Source organism: Caloenas nicobarica, chromosome 16, assembly GCF_036013445.1.
Source record: "Caloenas nicobarica isolate bCalNic1 chromosome 16, bCalNic1.hap1, whole genome shotgun sequence".
Taxonomy (NCBI): Eukaryota; Metazoa; Chordata; class Aves; order Columbiformes; family Columbidae; genus Caloenas; species Caloenas nicobarica.
The window spans coordinates 5,196,011-5,210,406 of NC_088260.1; the positions used below are offsets into that span (position 1 = coordinate 5,196,011).

The 14,396-nt window shown below is 54.7% G+C and overlaps 2 protein-coding genes across 2 annotated transcripts; one reads left to right on the plus strand and one right to left on the minus strand.

Moving 5' to 3' along the window:
• Positions 1-457: 457 nt before the first annotated feature.
• Positions 458-5,648, plus strand: CCDC63 (coiled-coil domain containing 63; the record flags this gene model as incomplete). The annotated part of the gene is made up of 10 exons (XM_065646676.1): positions 458-630; positions 763-952; positions 2,058-2,177; positions 2,756-2,937; positions 3,169-3,350; positions 3,636-3,856; positions 4,317-4,391; positions 4,559-4,751; positions 5,144-5,341; positions 5,533-5,648. Coding segments are annotated over 10 exons (1,650 nt in total), but the record flags the coding sequence as incomplete, so codon positions are not given.
• Positions 5,649-6,188: 540 nt separating this feature from the next.
• MYL2 (myosin light chain 2) lies at positions 6,189-9,752 on the minus strand. Its single transcript, XM_065646416.1, has 7 exons — positions 9,639-9,752; positions 8,650-8,739; positions 7,892-7,967; positions 7,429-7,533; positions 6,669-6,744; positions 6,538-6,586; positions 6,189-6,415 (listed from the first exon to the last, which is right to left on the minus strand). The coding sequence occupies exons 1-7, from the start codon at positions 9,750-9,752 to the stop codon at positions 6,317-6,319; spliced, it is 609 nt and encodes a 202-aa protein (XP_065502488.1). The 3' UTR covers positions 6,189-6,316.
• Between the last annotated feature and the right edge of the window lie 4,644 nt (positions 9,753-14,396).

The window sequence follows — 14,396 nt, forward strand, 5'->3', positions numbered from 1 at the left end:
AAGGCAGCTGGGTTCCTACCCATCCCCAGCACCGGTGGGCTTGGTTCTCACACAGTCCTCGCAGTTATGTTATGTTGGGTGATAAAAGAGGTGACAACCTGCCCTCCCCCCTGCTGGAGGTCTGCACCCTGTCCTGGAATCAAGGTGTTGGCTGTGGTCAACAGGCACCAGTTTTGGTCACTGTTAACACCTCCTTGCCCTGGGGGGTGGTGGTAGGATGGAGGTGGGTTACCCAAGAGCAAAGCACCTGGTGGACCTTGCTCAGAGGTGCATCAGAAGCACTCACGGAGCTGGTTTGCATGGCTCAGAGGTTTTGGGTGATAATGAATATCTGAGGTGGCAGCAAAGAGCTGAAGGTGGTGACAAACAGCTGGAGGTGGCGATGCTGTTAACCCGCTCCCCTGCGCCCAGCTCTGCTCTCTGGTCGTGTTCGCCCAAGTGACCAAACTCTCTGTCTCTGTGGCAGCGGGGAAGGGCCACTTTGAGGCGGACACTTTCGGATTCCCCTGAGAAGGAGAAGGAGAAGGTGGCTGAGGCCGAGGTCAGGAGGCTGCAGAAACAGTATTGGATCGCAGCAGAGAAGAGGAAAGCTTATGGCGCACACGTGCGGCAGCAGATGCAGGCTCAGCAGTGAGTGCTGCTCAGAAAGGTCCTCCATGCCGAGATCTGGGGGCCCTGGCACTGGGACGGGGAGGGGTAAGGACCTGCCCCAGTGTTGCAGGTGGGTCATGCTAAATGTCATTTGTCATTCTGCTTTTGCAGAAAAGAAACAGAGTCGCTGAACCAAGAACAAAAAGAGGTGTCGTTGGTGCTGAGCCAAATCACGTCCATGAGAAAAGCGATGCTGAGAGGCAGAGATTGTATGGAGCTCCACTGCCTTTTGCAGACCAAAAATCAGTATGATTCTCTGATTAGAGACAGAAAAGCCCTGTTAGCTGACCTGGATGACCAGGTAAGAGCATCTGGAACGTTCCATGGCTGACCAGGGTAGAGCAGAGTCACAAGGTGAGCCCTATGGCTGAAACTCCTCAATGTAAAATGTGTTTAATTCAGGCCTTGGACAATAATGCTGCCTCCTGGCAAAAGACACATGACAATGACCAATGGATAGAGCCAGGCTCCCACTCAAGCCAGCAGCACTGGATAGAAAAGTCAGGTCTGACTCTCCACCTTGTTGTCCCACCAGTCTCTGCAGCTCCTCTTTGATGGCACCCACCTGCCTGGGGTCATGCAACATCCCTCTGCTTTTCCTTTGACTTTTTTTTCTCCTAAAAGAGAGGAAAAAATGGAACAGTTGTGCTGCCTGAGGCACAGCAAATAGAGGAGCAGCAACATCTGAGGGACATCTCATCACTTCTCCTGGTTGGATTTGGCCAAGGATGGGATGGGAGGCCAAGGGAAACCCAGAGCTACAGAAGCGATGGGTCACTGCAGCTTTCTGCTCTGAACAACCCACCAGTGACAGGAGTCAGGGAACACACTCGGGTGGTTTACAGTTGCTAGAGGTGCTGCAGAGCTTTCCACTACAGGCTTAGCTTTCAATCAGGGATCCCTCGGCTGAGTCATACATCTCCCACCTGCCTCCTGCTTCGTTGTTCTCCAACAACTTCATTCTTCTGGTGGATTTATTTCTTCTGGTAGCTCCCCACTTCTGGCAAAAGTTTTCCTCCACTCATTCCCAGAGAGGACTCTGCAGATCCCTGTCTGGCCAGCACAATGCCACTACAAAAAAACCATCCTCGTTGCTTCTTCCACTCGGCACAGAGTGCTGCTGTGCCTTGTTCAACACCTCCTGAATTCCCCTCCAGAGGCAGCTGCATTTCCTTTGTGACACGAAAATAAACCCATTCCTAGTTACAGTTTATGTTTCTGCGTGTGCAGGATGGGATCCTTTGGGATTAAAGCTGCTTCTATAACTGTGAGCTCATTAATGACACGGTTGCTGTAGTTCAGGTCAACAGAGGGTATTTGCTTTGGCTAAGTGTCCTGACAAGAGTCCAGAATGTAGGGGTGGAGATTATACTTTTTCTTTTTTTTTTTTTCCTCTATGTGTGCAGATATTAGAGCTGGAAAAAAAGATCGTGAAGCAAAACCAGATAGCAGTGAAGGTGAAGCAAGCGAACTGTAGCAAAAGGCTGCAAAAGCAGATTGAGAAACTGGAGTTGTGTCTAAATAACGTAAGCAAACATTTTGCAGATCTTTGGAGACCACGTGCAGGGCCACACTGGGGCCTATGCACAAAACGCTTTTTGCACAGAACAAAGGATAACGGTGCAAATGCATTTGGTTGACATGAGCTGCATAAATGACCTGGCTTGTTCTCCTGGCCTGATTGCTCCCAGAATATCTCAAAGACTCCTTCAAGCTCGGTGACCCAAATGCAGCACTTGTGCCATGCCAAGAAGCCTGAAGGTCTGCACCTGCTTAGTGATAAAACCCAGCTGCCTGAAGCCACCTTGCCTTGGACAACGCCAGCTCCAGGTCTCTGCCACAATCATCCTGGCCTGCTGTTGTCCCTCCTGTCTTGGGGAGAAGGATAAAGTCATAGAATCACAGAATCATAGAATAATTTGGGTTGGAAGGGACCTTCAAAGCTCAGCTGGTCCAACCCCCCTGCAATGAGCAGGGACATCTTTCACTAGATCAGGCTTCAGGGCCAACTTGAAATCTCTTGGGCTGTTTTTGTCCCAGCCCTCTCTTTGAGCAGACACCTGAGCCCACACCACCTTCAAGCTTTTTGCCTCCCTCTCCCCAGGTCACTGTCCAATTTGATACCGTCCTAACCAGAAATAACGAGCTCCGAGAAGAGATTCGAAGCCTGCGAATCCAGAAAGCCATTTTGGATAACTTCTACCTGAAGCTCCATAGGAAGCTGGGTCAGCAGAGAAGAAGGATGAGCACTGCCGTTGAGCAATCCACACAAGCCCACGAGCAGCGGTACGTGGCCTTGCAAACACTCTGTGGCAAAATTGGCACGAATGGGCAATGCCAGTGTTGAGTATTGACGGAAAGACAGACCGATTGTGATTTCAGAGGAAGGATTCACCACTCTTGTCTACAGCCGAGTGCTAAGGGTTGGGTGGCTGGTCAGTGCAGGGAGGCTGGTACCTCCAGAGGGATTTACTCCTTGTACCTATGCGTGGTGTAACCTGCTGCTCACTTGTACAGGATGGAGGCTCTGGCAAGGATTTCAGCCATGGATGAAAGGAACAACAAAGAGACCGTCCAGTACAATGTTGAGATGCAGGAGAGGGAGCGCGTCCTTAGCCGGGAGACCAAACTGAAAAGCTTCATGCTCACCAAATGTGTAGATCGCTCTGAATTGGAGGAAGAGGCCAAAAAGATAAAAGGTACCAGATGAGAGAAACCATGTGCAACTGGGACTGCAAACCAGGAGTCTGCAGGGTTGGCAAAGGGGCTGCTCGTGGCACTGCACCCCACTGGCAAGACCTCTCCCAGGGAGGGATCCCACTGTGTTTGCCCCATTCCCATGCAGACTGTGAGCTCCTTGCTTTATTTCTGAGTGAAATAAAGACACCTTCTGCCCCGAGCACCCCACCCAACCCTGCAGAACCCTCAGGGGAAGGCTCTGCAAAGGGGACATGCACAACCCAGGCTCTCCATCTCTCCCTCAGACCTGAAGGAGGCCGAGCGGGCCAAGCGAAACCAATGGGAGAGCATCGAGAGCCGGGAGGTGGCTTACGAGCGTCTGCTGGAGCTGGCGGAGGACCGGAATGTCGACCAGCTGGTGAATGGCTTCATCGAAAAGGAGCAGAAGAACTTTGCCTGCTTCAGCTATGCCTCCGAGCTGAACAACGAGATGGAGAATATGCAGCAGAAGATCAAGGACCTCCAGGTCTGTGCCAGGCTCTTCATGTCTGCCCTTTCTCAGGTGGTGATTTTAGGCTGGGGTGGTTTTTCCCTCTCCCTTGTGTCCAGCACCAACTGCCCACACCACAGCCCAGCTCACAGCCTGCCACATTAGGGGAATGCAGAGAAGTAGCCAAAAATACGACTCCGATAGACAGAACGCTGCGTTCTCAGAGCTAAAAGTGTCTCAATGCTGCCACCGTGTACCCAGCAAAAATACTGCAGGATCCAGGAGAACCGAGAGCTGCCTTGGCCATGTGCGGGGTTGGTTGCAGTGAGAAGTTGTGGGGTCACCTCCTGCCCTCCTGGCCCCGGGGACAGTGGTCCCCAGAGGGGTCAAGTGGCGTGTCCCTGCTTCCAGGGTGGAGGGATGGTCCCCAGCCTCTGTTAAGCAGCTCTGGTGGACATTCAGCCAGTACCCCCTCCATGTGCTTGTGTTTACACAGGATGAAATTACAGGCCTCATGTCGAATCAGGAGTGTGCAGAGAGCAGCAACCTTCACACCCTGAAGGAGCTGGAGGTATGGCGGTCGGGATAACAGCAGCAGACACATGCTGGCGCATGTCCTGAGGAGTCTCTGGATGTCTCCTGGGATGTCTCCAGTGTCCAGACTGGAACTGGCCAGCACTGGAGGGGGAAGGGACAGGAATGGGCTGGTGTGACACGTAGCAAAACCTTTGCTGATAGGAAAAACTAACGAAAGCCACCGAGGAAGCCAACGAATATGAAGAGAGATGCAAAGAGAGCAGCAAGGTGCTGGGCCTTCTCACATCCAACATGGAGGCCCTGTTCAAAGGAATCAACTGTGACACTACGAAGATAACGAAGCAGCTCGGAGAAAATGGGCAGATCACGGATCTGAACTTGATGCAGTTTTTTGGTGGGTCGGAGCTGCCCATCTTTCCCTGCCATGTGGCCTGGACCTTGTATGCCCACCACCCCCTCGCATGGTGTTTTAATTTGAGCTGGTTTTTTGCCCCTTGCCCCATCATGCATGGGTGCCCCTAGTGTGCATTTGGGGGTGTCAAATTCCCAGCAAATTCAGGAGCTAACCTGGCTGTATAAACACCCCAGTAGACCCCCCCAGTCCCTCCCTTTGGCTCTGGGTATGAGACCCAGCCTGGGGACCCTTATCCCTGGGTGCGCAAGCTGCTTGGTTGCCCTGGGGCAATCCATGGAGTCCCACTGCTCGCTGGTGTGATCCCATACCCAGGGGTGGGTTTGGGCAGGGGTCTGGGTGCAGGAGCCCTGTGGGATGATTTCCTCGCCCAGGTGTCTTGGAGGAGAAGACCAACAATCTCCTGCTGATGGAGTCCATCCTGCGCTACACAACGGCTGATGAGTCCCACCTGGACCAGGACATCGACAACCCGCTGCTGGGCGGCACTGGGCTTCTCCGGGGGATGGATCGGGCCCAGCTCTGCCCGTTGCCCCCCGCCCTGGATGGCACCACCGACACCATTGATGCCGGTGAGTGCGGGAGGTGAGAGGGAGGGGCCGTGGCCATGCAGCCAGCCAATCCACAGTTCCCCCGTGGCCACTTGGCCAATCTGCTGCTGCCACCCATCTGTCCCAGCCAATCCCAACCAGCCTGTCCCGCCCCACCGGGTATATAAGGCCTGGGATGGGGGCCGTGACGGGGTGACCATTTTCTTGGGCAGCGGAGGTGCCGCTGGACCACGGCCAGCTGTCCCAGTTGGTTCTCCAGAGCCACGAGAAGGAAGAGGGCAATGCCGCCAGCACAGGCAACAAGGGGAGAAATGACGCCAGTGTGTGAGAACCCGGCAGGGATTAGTTAAATAATTAAATTAGTTAAATAAATCATAGAATCATAGAAACATTTTGTTTGGAAGAGACCCTCAAGATCGAGTCCAACCATTAACCCACCCCTGGCACTGCCCCATGTCCCTGAGAACCTCATCTCCGTCTGTCCAACCCCTCCAGGGATGGTGACTCCAGCACTGCCCTGGGCAGCCTGTTCCAATGCCCCACAGCCCTTGGGGGAAGAAATTGTTCCCAAGATCCAACCTCAGCCTCCCCTGGCGCAACTTGAGGCCGTTTCCTCTGGTCCTGGCGCTTGTTCCTGGGGAGCAGAGCCCGACCCCCCCTGGCTCCAAGCTCCTTTCAGGCAGGTCAGAGATCAGAAGGTCTCCCCTCAGCTCCTGTTCTCCAGCTGAACCCCCAGCTCCCTCAGCCGTTCCCATCACACTTGTGCTCCAGCCCCTTCCCCAGCTCCATTCCCTTCTCTGAATTCACTCCCGCTGGGCGCAGATGAACACACAGACACACCAGCCCAAGATCCGCTCACACCAGCACCTGGATTTCCTCTCGCCAAAAGGCAGTTTAATGTGGGTGCCATTCACTTGTTCCCCAGGGGGAGAGGCAAAGGGACCCCCACATGCGACCTAGAGAGAGGCGATCTCGCGGTGCCAGCCCCGGTGTGGGCTAGTCCTTCTCTTCGCCATGAGTAATGACGTGGACAAGGTTTTTGTAATCCAGGTTGCCAGACATGTCTGGAGGGAAGGCTGCGAACATCTGATCGATCTGCCAGGAAAGAGCCGGGGTGAAAAGGTGGCACAGGAGGGGTTTGGGGCTGGGAGGAGGGCTGGAGGTCTGTTGGGATTGGGGGTGCAGGAGGCTAGCAGAGCTGGGGAAGGAGCTCATACCTCTTCCTGGGAAAACCTCTCGCCCTGCGTCATCAGCATTTCTTTGATGCTGTAAACAAGAGAGCGTGGTGAGCACCAAGGAGGCCTTGGTGGGGATGGCCACCCATGCCCCTGGGCACCCCTGGACTTACTAAGCAGATTTCAGGCCTTTCCCCTCTGGATCAAACACCTTGAATGCATTCAGGATGGTCTCCTCCGGGTCGGCACCTGCGGGTGACATGGCCATGACCATTGGAGATGGTGGAGGAGGAAGGCAGCTGTGGTCTCCTGCTTCCCCCAGCCTTTGGGGAAATGATGGGGGATATGCCAGGAAGTGGGGGGCTCTGTGAGAAGGTCAACCCCACAGCCCTCCGGTGCCGGCAGGGGCTCTTGATGCAGGTGGTGGCAGGTAGAGGAGCAGACGCAGGGTGGTGGTGTGGACACAAAGCAGCTGTGTCACCACCGCCCTGGCAGACGGCATCTATCTAATCTTTTGGGTGTATTTATAGAGCTGCAGGCACAGGCGCTCTGGGCTGTGCAGCCTCCTGGAGATTTGTGGCGAGGCTGCATGCCTTGGGTTCCAGAAGTGATACAGGGTGCAGCCGGACAGGGCTGCTGGGTCAAAGTCACTCTGCAGCCAGTGCCCTGGCCAGGGTGGCCATCGGTGCCACCATTGGTGTCAGCAGGCTCGGAGACACTGCAAGATCTCCTGTCTCCTCTTTCTATGGGGACAGCAGCATCACAGCCTGTGGAGTTTTTTTTGAAGGCTGGGAAACTGAAGCAGAGAGACCTGCTCATACCCCCCAACAGGTTGGGGACACACCAGGTGGTGGCTTCCCAGATGGGACAGAATATTGGTGATGGTGTGGGTTCCCACCCAGGCCCCCCTCCAGCTCCCTGGGTCCCTCTCACCCTTGAGTTTCTCCCCAAACATGGTGAGGAACACGGTGAAGTTGATGGGGCCAGGTGCCTCCTTTATCATCTCATCAATCTCCTCGTTTTTCACATTCAGGCGCCCTAGGGGAGAGCAGTGTTGGGTGAATTGTGGGTCCTTGTCCTGCTGCAAATGCCTGCAGACCTTCAGGCTCTGCTCTGTGCATTGGGGGCTGAAGGACACACCATGGGAGCCTTCTTCTGCAGGTTTTCTCTAGAACCTACGGGGTTGAACCTCTGCTGCTGCAGGAGCTGCTCTGAGTCACCCCTTGTGGGATCTCACAGGTCAACAGAAGTCATTTCGGATCAGGAGGTTTTCAGCAAAAACAAGAGATCCAGTTAACAGCTGGAGCTTGCTTTAATCGGGGCCCACAGCTGTTTTCTCATCTAATAGGTCTAATGTCATCGAAGATTTTGGGGAGGGTCCTAAAAGGGGGCTCACCGAGTGCAGCAAACGTGTCTCTCAGATCCGCCTTGTCAATGAAGCCGTCCCGATTCTGATCCATGATGGTGAATGCCTGGAAGCACAGGAGGAGGGCAGGGGGCACAGGGAGAGGGAGACTTGTCAGCCTTTGCCAAAGCTTTATTACCTTCTTCTTCCTCCCTTTGACTTAAATGGGACAAGGGCACTGTGAGCCCTTCCAGGATGGGGCTCTGGGGGTCCTCACCCAGCAAGGGAGCAAAAACCATCACCCGAACCCAGCAGCAATCCTGGCCCCTGCACCCTTGAGCGATGTGGGGTGATGGCTTCCTACAGCAGCCCAAACCCTAATGCCACACAGACCCTCTCCATGGCCAAAGCCCCCTCGCCTTGGGATGAGACCAACTGGGCAAGACAGCCTGAGCTGTCAGCTCCCCGAACAGGGACCAGTTATCCCTGTAACTGGGATCTACCCAGGACCACGTGCTGACTGTGCAGAGGGTAAGTGAGGAAGAGCTCCTGGCACGGGAGATGTGCTCCTGCTCTCTTGGGTGCTGCTGGCTGCTCCGTGGGGTGTGGGCTCTTCAGAAGCTTTGAGGTGATGCCCTATTTAACGATGTCACCGAGTTGTTATTCGCACTTTTAAAATAAAATTACTCAAAACCGGGCATGCTGCCTCCTGTTGCAAAGCAGCTGTCACTGATCTGAAAGCGCTGAGGAAAGAGCTGAAGGTCACATCGCATCAAGGACCCTCAGTCATTTCTACCAAATCCACCTACCTCTTTGAATTCCTGGATCTGGGCCTGCTCGAACATGGAGAAGACATTGGAATTAGCACCTTCAATCCTCTTCTTGGCTTTCTTGGGTGCCTGCAGGGGTTCAAGTATGTATCACTAATTCACTGGCTTTTTATGGTGTGGAAGAAAAGCATGAAACTACCCTATTCTTAGTTGTGAGTCCTTCACAGTAGCTCTGGGCACATGTGACCCTCTGAGATACTGAGGGGTATTGAGATTCCTGCGGTTCAGTCTTTGCTTTCCTGATGAATTTAGCCAAATAGGTCCAAGGAAAGACGAGCTGGGAAATTGCTTCCGCTCCAAAGGCTACAGCAGGTAAAAGGATGGGCACCGGGGTAGGATCTCCTGGGGTGGAAACCCGGGTTCGGGAGCACTACTGAGGCTGCATGCAAGGGCTGGAGTCATTAGGTGCTTCCTTACCTTTCTGTGCCTCTCGCTAATAACACAGCACTTATTAAAATATTTGCTTATTAAAAAAATCTGCCTCTTCCCACACTGAGGCTTGAAACAACCAGAAATTGCTCAATGTTTTTAAAGAGGGGCAGAGGACAGAGCCGCTCACCATCCCACCCTGCCTGTCATCCCTCGTCCCACCCGCACGCTCCAGCAGCCTTGTCCCCTCTAATTGGGGGGGTCTGCTGGGAGGAGGCAGAGCAGGAGGGTTTCAGGGATACAATGGCCCTTCCTCTTCATGGAGGAAGGGAAAGCAGAAGGATGGCATTTGGACCTCCAAACACTCTGCCGCTGTTGGGAAGCTCTGCTAGCGTGAGAGACACCTCTGTTCCCCACGGGATGCTGCAGATGCAGCCAGATGCTCCCCAACTTGCTCACCCCCTTTCCAGGACAGGAGGGACCCTTGGCCATCAAATCCCTGTCACCCCCATCCCTCCCTGCCCCATTAAAGCTATCCTGGTGAAAGAGCTGATGGATTTTGCCTCTTCCCACTGGAACTTTGGTCCCTCTGTACTCACCATGGCTTTGCACAGCTGCCGATGTTGCTGCGAGAGGCGTCCTGGAGGCAGTCCCTCGCTTCCCCTGGGCTGAAACAATAAATACATCCCCCTTGGGGCTAAAAATAACCCCATGCCCACTTTTGGCTGTAATAGGTATGTTAGCCACCCCCAACCCTGTTGTCTCTGCCTTTCTCTGTCCCTCTCTCTCTAATCTGGAATAGCTGCTTGTTGTTGTCACTGGCTGACGTGACATGTGAGCCGGAGAGGATTTCAAGGTTAATGAAGTGCCAGGCGGCCCCACAGCTCCCACACTGGAGATGCTGACCCGAGGAGGGGACTGCACAGGAGCAACCCCACCTGCGTTTGTCACTCGGGCTGGGGATGAGCTTTTCCCCTCGGCTAGGACATGCAGGGAGCACTTTGCCTGGGTGGACCCTGGCTACAGTCCCCCAAGCCTTGGGACATGGATGCTTCGCCACGGTCCTGCCAGCATCTTTGGGAGCTCCAGCACGGCATCTGCATGGCAAAGCTGGGCGTTGCTTGGCTGCTAGAGGCGGAGGAGCCCTGCTGTCCTGGGAGATGCTTGAAAAGCAGAAGAAGTTGCCCGGCCACTCTGTCTCTGGCCGAAAGGGACCGTCCTGCCACAGCACCAGCTCAGATGCTGTGCCCCGTCCAAGAGCTCCAGGATGAGACCAGAGGCAGATGCTGAGCTCCCACAAAGCCGGGCAGGCACGCAGGGCTCCTCTCTCATGTGTCACTCCCCACCGAGGCACCTGTCACCCACTTAAGCCAAACACTTGCTCACCCTGGTCCCGGCGAGACACACATGATTAACTCTCCCCATGCTGGGCTCTGCTGCCCGGCATCATCCCCTCCACGTGCTGGCGAGGCTGGTGGGTGGGTGGGGGTGCTGGGACAGGGCTGGGGACAAAAGGCAGTGTGAAATGGGATCCCCTGAGCTCCGGGCTCTGCGCAGACACTGCCCTTGTTCCCCCGGAAGACATAAATATCGTGTTTAATCCCTGGCACTGCCGTGGCTGAGGCAGCAAGGATGGCATTACGGGGAGGATTTGGGTAGGCAGCAGGGAAATGAGCAGGGAAAAGCGCCTGGAGAGGAGAAAACTCCTGATCCAGGAATGACCACCTTGTCTGGATGAAGCTGCAGCTAAGGGAAGGGATTTCAAGATGGATTTCGGGGTCTGTTTGAGCAAAAGGGTGGGCGAGAGAGCCGAGGGGCAGAGCTGGGTGAGGATGAGTCCCAGGCGCACTGGCACAGTCAGGGATGAGCAGGATCAATCTCGACACGGACGCTCCCTCCTCCTGCCAAGTTGAGCTGGATTCATCGGCCAGCCAAGCCCAATTACCTTAATTTGTGGCATTAAGGAAAAATCCATAAGCATCAGGGAAGTGATGTGTAGCGGTTTAACAGGATGGGTCAGCCGCGGAGCCGCTGACACTACCCGTCCCTGGCTCCATGTCCACGCTGGGGCATGGCAGCCCTGCAGCCACAGAGATTGCCCAGAAAATTTTTTTCTGGGGTGGCGCGGGAAGTACCATTTCTGCTTGCCCAGCCTGGAAGAGGTCAGACCTCAATCTCTCTCTGGTGTTGCCCAATGCTGTGGCTGGGGATGAGACGGTGGCCAGGGGCTTCGAGGGCCCGCGGCACGGAAATCCTGGCTGGGGATGGGATGCAGATGGTTGCCTGTGTTTCTGCTGTAATTTGTAAGACGGTGCATCTGCTCCGCTGCTCACTTCTCACTGTCAGATGTCATTCTTGGTGCTGCACGGGTCAGATCCTGCCCCTCCAGTGAGGACTCTGGTCCAGCTTGGGGTGGAGTTGGCTCCAGGCACATCTTTTCCTTATTCTGCTGTAGAAATTGGGAGATTTACCAGCATCCAGATAAAACTGAGTGCTTTAAATATGTATGTGTGTACATATATACCTATAGAGCTCCGTAGTGAACAGAAGAGCCATTAGGAAGTGGATGCAGCCTGTGAATAGGTGTCAGGGAACAACACATGTATCTGTGCCACGGCAAAATCAAGCATCATCCCTTCTTATCTGCAAAAGAGCCTGTGTTTTACATGAAAAAGCCTTTCTAATTAATAGGACAGCCCCTCTTGAGCTCGATAAAAAATGGAGTCAAAAGGATTTGATTAACCCCCGCTCTTTTCAAGGCGCGCGCTCTGCCTGAGCGAGACGCGTGCCTGCGCCCGAGCCAAATCCTGCCCGCAGCTGATAACGGGCTCTGTTCATCCCAGGGAGCCCGGCAGCATCGTGCCCATGGGCAGCCCCGAGTCTGGAGATGACGGACCCAATTCGGGGGTGTCTGGGGCTGGCTGAGCGCGGCCGCGTCGGTGCATGGGGATGCTCCAGAGCCAGCCCATGCAGCCGCTCACTCCGTGCCGTTGTGGTTTCCTTATGAATATCTTTGGCTCCAACCGATATTTTTTTCTGCGATCAGATACATTTGACTAAACTAATACATATGTATACATGCTGGTACATTCCCATTCAAACCAATGTAAATTGCCTTTGACCAATACATTTTCCTGGGAAATCAATGCATTTTAACACTGGATAATATTTATGAAATTGAATTTTTTATTGAAGCTAATGCAATTCTCTTCTATTTTACGCATTTTTATTAAACTAATGCATTTTAAATTAAACTGTTGTATATTAACTACAATGGCTGTCGGTACTTACAGTAAAATAATATATATTTGCTGAAATCAATACATATTCCAAACCTAGGAATTTCTAGTTAACAAGGCTATATCAAATATAATAAATGCATGTAGCTACTTAATTTGATGCTTATATACACTGGCTGCTATATTTGTTTATTGGTAATGATTGTTTTTAAAGGGAGAAAGCTTATTAAAGGTAGAAAGATGGATTCCTGTGCAGCTCAGGGCTGCAGTTTGGAGCCAGTGGCGGTGGCCACCCCATCCCCAGTGCTAACGCTGAGGGGGCCGCGGGGGTGGCCCGCGTGTCCCAGTGCTGGTTGGTGGCTGAAGCCCATCTCGTCTGCCACAGACAGTCTTGGTGCCGTCAGCCACATCCCTGCACCTCGGTTCCCACTGCGCAGGGGTTTGGGCGCATCCTTCCCTTTCCCTGGGCTCGCCTGTGCTCATCACACTCCCCCCACAGCCCCTTTCTGCTGGCGGCCTCTGCAGGAGCTTTCGGAGGGTTTTATCCATCTCCTCTTGGTGTTCAGAAGGTTTCAGTGTTTAACGGCTTATTCCAGACAGATTTAATTTAGCAGCTTTGCCGAATTCGGCTCCATTTTCACTCAGAAGGATATATCACTGCAGTAACGGCCAGGAGGATTTGCCCAGCTCAGGGGTCTGGGGAAGAGCTGCCGCCTGCAAACCAGAGCCAGGGGCTGGCTGGGCTGAGGACCGCACAGGTGATGGGGACGAAGAGGGATGCTACCCCCATCCTTGAGCTGCTGGCCTGTCCCGGGGATGTGCCCTGTGCTGTGCACAGGATGCGGCCCTAGGAGAAGACGGCCGTCCTGGCCTCCTGAGACGCAGCGTTGACAGGCAAAAGCCATAAATAGCAGCATTATCTGCTGTGTGCGCGCTGAATGGCGCCGTAGCTGAGATAATTTGGGCGAAGCAATAAAAGAGGAAAATTAATTAAAGAGTATGTGCTAATTGTAGGGGGAACGTGCCTGGAAATAAGTAGTTATGGCAGAAATGCAGCCGGTGGAGGGGCTCGGGCACCTTCCCTGCACATCCCAGGGCACCCAGGGGACACGGCGGGCTGAGGGCGCGCACAGCTCAGCGCACGTCCTGCCGGAGACACGGTGCGCGCTGAGGGGACACCCCGCCGTGTCTCACCCTGCACTCGTGTGCCCTCCATGTCCCCCCTCATATGTCGCGCTCGGGGTGTCGGTGACCAGCCGTGTCCCCTCCAGCCCCTCCGCTTTGTCCCGCCGAGCGCCCCCGCCCCGGCCCGACGGGACGCGCTGCAGGTGCAGCGGCGGCCGCCAGGTGGCGCCGTCGTAGCGGGCGCGGTGCGGACGCTGCCCGGGGACCGGCCGGGGAGAGGGACGGGGGGACGGGAGAGGAGCAGGGAGAGGGGCCGGAGGGAGAAGGGCTGCGGGGAGAGGGGCAGGAGGGAGAGGGCAGGCTGCAGGAAGCAGGGACATGGCCAGGAAGCTACTTCTCATGACCAGCGGTAATGAGCTTTCATGCTCTCAAACACCTTCATGGAATCAGGGAATCATTTTGATTGGAAAAGACCCTCAAGATCGTAGGGTCCAGCTGTTAGCCCAACCCTGGCACTAACCCATGTCCCTGAGAACCTCATGTCCGTCTGTCCAACCCCTCCAGGGATGGTGACTGCACCACCACCCTGGGCAGCCTGTTCCAATGCCCCACAGCCCTTTGGGGAAGAAATTGTTCCCAGGATCCAACCTCAACCTCCCCTGGCGCAACTTGAGGCCGTTTCCTCTCGTCCTGTCACTTGGGAGAAGAGACCAACACCTTCAAAAATCTTTAAATCATCTGTGAGTATACAGGAAAGAGACTGGAACAGCCCCGTACCCCGCTGCGGGGGGTGGCTCCTGCTGTCGTGCGCAGCATCAGGCATCGCTGGGATGGCCTTGGGCTCTCCTGCTGGAGGAGGCAGAGACTCTGCAGTGGGGGGCACAGGAGAGGCGGTGGGACCCCTGCCAGGTTTTCCCGGCCCCCAGGACCCAGCTCTACTTGGTGACAGCTGCATGGGGACAGAGCTCGAGGAGTGGTTGGGTGCATCTCCAT